This window comes from Oryzias melastigma, linkage group LG10, assembly GCF_002922805.2.
Source record: "Oryzias melastigma strain HK-1 linkage group LG10, ASM292280v2, whole genome shotgun sequence".
Taxonomy (NCBI): Eukaryota; Metazoa; Chordata; class Actinopteri; order Beloniformes; family Adrianichthyidae; genus Oryzias; species Oryzias melastigma.
In genome coordinates, this window is record NC_050521.1 from 26,825,394 (window position 1) to 26,828,453 (window position 3,060).

The window sequence follows — 3,060 nt, forward strand, 5'->3', positions numbered from 1 at the left end:
CATATTTTCTGTACTTGATGGCCTGTCAGCAGGACCTATTTTTACCGCATTTGTTTTTCCAGCCATCATCATTCAGAAACAAACACATCTGTGCCCCCCCAGTGGGTTATATTTGCCACACAACAGCTTCAGTACAGCGGGAATTTAAGCTGATCTTGTTTGTGTTTTTCAAAAATTCCCAAACCGACAAATGAGCCAACTGAAACTTTACTTGAGGTCATAAAATTTCAGACAAAACCCCCATAGAACTTAAACTGTGCTGCTGTTAAAAAATCTGCTAAAAAATCATGTCAGAGACCAAAGGAGAACAACAAATCAACTTTTTTCTTTAAACAGTGTCATATGCTTTAAACTATTCTAATTAAGTTATCTTTTTTAAAGTTAAAGTTTTTCTAAAGTTAAATATGAACACGTATCTGCAATAAATGTGGAGCCTTTCAATGCTTAGCCATGAAAATCCACAGAAAAAAATCCACATTTACATGTTAAAGTTTGGATTTTAGCCTTTTGGCAAACTGCAGTCAAACTCCCATAAAACTCGGTGTTGATTGGTTGGGACGTCAGTCAGTCACCTCTTCTTCAATCCTATTGGTTGATAGTCCACTAATCTAAGTAAAAGGGCGGGATTATTCGTTGAGAGTTGGTTGGCTCGACATAACCACCAGCTAAAAAACGAAAAACGCAACAAAAATATGATGGTGAGAGTTTTGTTTGTAAAATGTATCAAAAATTATCAAATTAGTTCAATAATTATTGGATTTATGGCTAAATTTAGCTAAATTTTCATTTTTAAGGATTAGATTAATGTCGATCGAAGTAGCAGCTAGCGCGGTTGCTAGCTCCAAGATAACCGCACTTCATCCTGACCGGGGTGGGGAGCCTGTGTGAGGCTGTAACCGTGAAACTTTTCGAGCCATTGATTTTGAAGACCACACAGAAACCGGGTTCGGTTCTGGTTTCGGTGGTGGATTTCTTCACCACGAAACCTGCTGCTAGCATGGGAAGCTAATTTGTGTTCCTGAGGCGCGTGCGCACATCAGTGTCAGCCTTTTTGCAAAGTCACTCCAAACTAATCCTTGAAGTGGTTGTTACTATAGTCTCTAATTATCAGGTTTTTTAATATACAGAACGGGTTTATGGTGGAAGTGACCAGAATATCCAGTTTTATGGATTAATGTTGATCGAAATTACAGCTAACATCGGGCTAAAGTGTCTCTGGAGGAGGGGGGGTTGAGGTTACCAGACATCAGATCAATCATCCTGTTGATCTTCAACGCTAAACAGAAACCATGCTCGGCTTTCGTTGGAGGATTCCTGCATCATTGAACCTCCTGCTCACCTGGGAAGCTGATGTGTTTCACCGGAGGACCTGAGGCCCCCCGAGGCGGCGCGCGCGCACAACAGAAAGACCTTTCTCCAAAGATCTCTCCAGACTCAGGTGTTCAGGTGGTGAGTGTGAACCGCACCAGCTTACGGTCAATTCAGCGTTTCATGGTGTTGTTAGGACATCAGGAGGGAGCCTGCTATCTTTGTTTGTTTGTTCAGACACAAACTTTGAAGACATTCAGATAATGAAGTGGAAAGTGTGTGAAGTGTTTGCTCTGACGTCACGAATCCAGTCTGGAATCTGGGCATTGACTGTTTATAACAACTGGACAGAACATCCCCTTCCCCGCTTTTTAACATGTTCTAGCTAGACCTATTTTTTCCATAATATATTGTCTTTATTGCAACTTATTCAAGTTATAGACTGACCAATCAGATGCTTCAACAAAAACAAGTGGTGGCTGCTGGCCAACACCTCAAACTTTCAAAGTGTTTGGTTTTCCGAGCCCTCTTCAAGTGGAAGGGGATGGTTTTCCGATATGCTCACTCCTGATCGGTGAGAGTGGTTGCCATAGAAATGTAGCCTCAGACCCATCACTGCTTACTAATTGTTCCAAAATAGTGGGGTCAACCGTGGGAAAAATGGCGACTGAATTGACTTCATTTTCTGAAATCTGTAACTTTTTAGTAGGATGTTTTCCCGCATGGTGTACCTTGTGTGATAAACTTACCTGATCTTAAGTTGGCTGTACTTTTTCTTTTCACAAGGTTTTTTTGTAATCTTATATATTCATTTTCTTACTTTCCGTAATTGATGGACAAAGTTTGTTGTGTTAACATCGGGCGCTGGAATAGACTTCTTGCCTTCTTGTATAGTCTGTGTATAGCTGTCTTCTGCTTCGTGTCGGACGTCTTCAATCCAAAATGCAACCAAATCACAGACGTTTCCCCTGTTGTTAATAATAAGCTGCCTGCATCTGTCCATCTGTGGTTTTGACTCCGGGATTCATCTTGAAGCTGATGTGCATTCATCATCAGCCTAAAGCGTGTCCTAATACCCGGGTGAGTGAGTTTCTAAAAGTGTAGCTTTATGTCACAAAACCACAATACTGAGTTTCTTTGCTAAGAATCTTCTTTTGATTCTCGTTTGTTCTCACTTGTATAAATGTTGAGTTTGCATACTGACAATGCAACACTTACCCAATTGTCTCGGGCTATTATAGGATATATTTGCTGTAATTATTGAAAGATTAGGTTAGAAACGTTCAAGAAATGGTCCGATAGAGACTTTTCTATCACCAGCGTGAATGCTCTTGCCTAAGGACTCACTCTGGATGAAGCTCTTTGCACCCCTGGGAATCGAACCCTGATTTCCCTGGTGCCAGTCCTACACCCAGCCACTGAGCTGTCCATTCTCTTTGTGTACATATGTGAGGAAAGCAGGAGTGAGACGTGCTGCATGTCTGCAGTGGTTCATCCAGGTGATGGTGTTTAGACGTTGACTGATTCTTCTGGACCTAATGTCGCCTGTCATCCCAGCAGCTCCATCCGCCTGAGTGTGAGTGGGTGTGCAGATTGTTCCCGTCTCCTGTGTTTCAGCTGCAGCTTCCAGAGGAATCTGAGCATTCTGCCTGCAGAGTACGTTCGCTTCAGCGGGCACTCCAGAGTGAACAGGGGCTTTTAGAGGGGCACTTAAGGCGGGAACGGCCTCTGCTGCAGACTAGGGGTGTGCCA

At 42.5% G+C, this 3,060-nt stretch overlaps 1 protein-coding gene across 4 annotated transcripts in view; it reads left to right on the top strand.

Moving 5' to 3' along the window:
- The first annotated feature begins 556 nt into the window (after positions 1-556).
- ppargc1b (peroxisome proliferator-activated receptor gamma, coactivator 1 beta) overlaps positions 557-3,060 on the top strand; it is a 144,961-nt gene continuing 142,457 nt past the window's right edge. For 2 of the 4 annotated variants that reach the window (XM_036213803.1, XM_024260361.2), the window contains exon 1: positions 1,342-1,449. Coding sequence is in view for 2 of the 4 variants with exons in the window: in XM_024260358.2 (XP_024116126.1) it covers positions 1,351-1,449 (99 nt within the window). In the remaining 2 variants the exon portion in view is untranslated. Of the gene's footprint in view, positions 699-1,284; positions 1,450-3,060 lie in introns of those variants that run through there. The other 2 variants (XM_024260358.2, XM_024260359.2) reach the window with 2 other exon arrangements.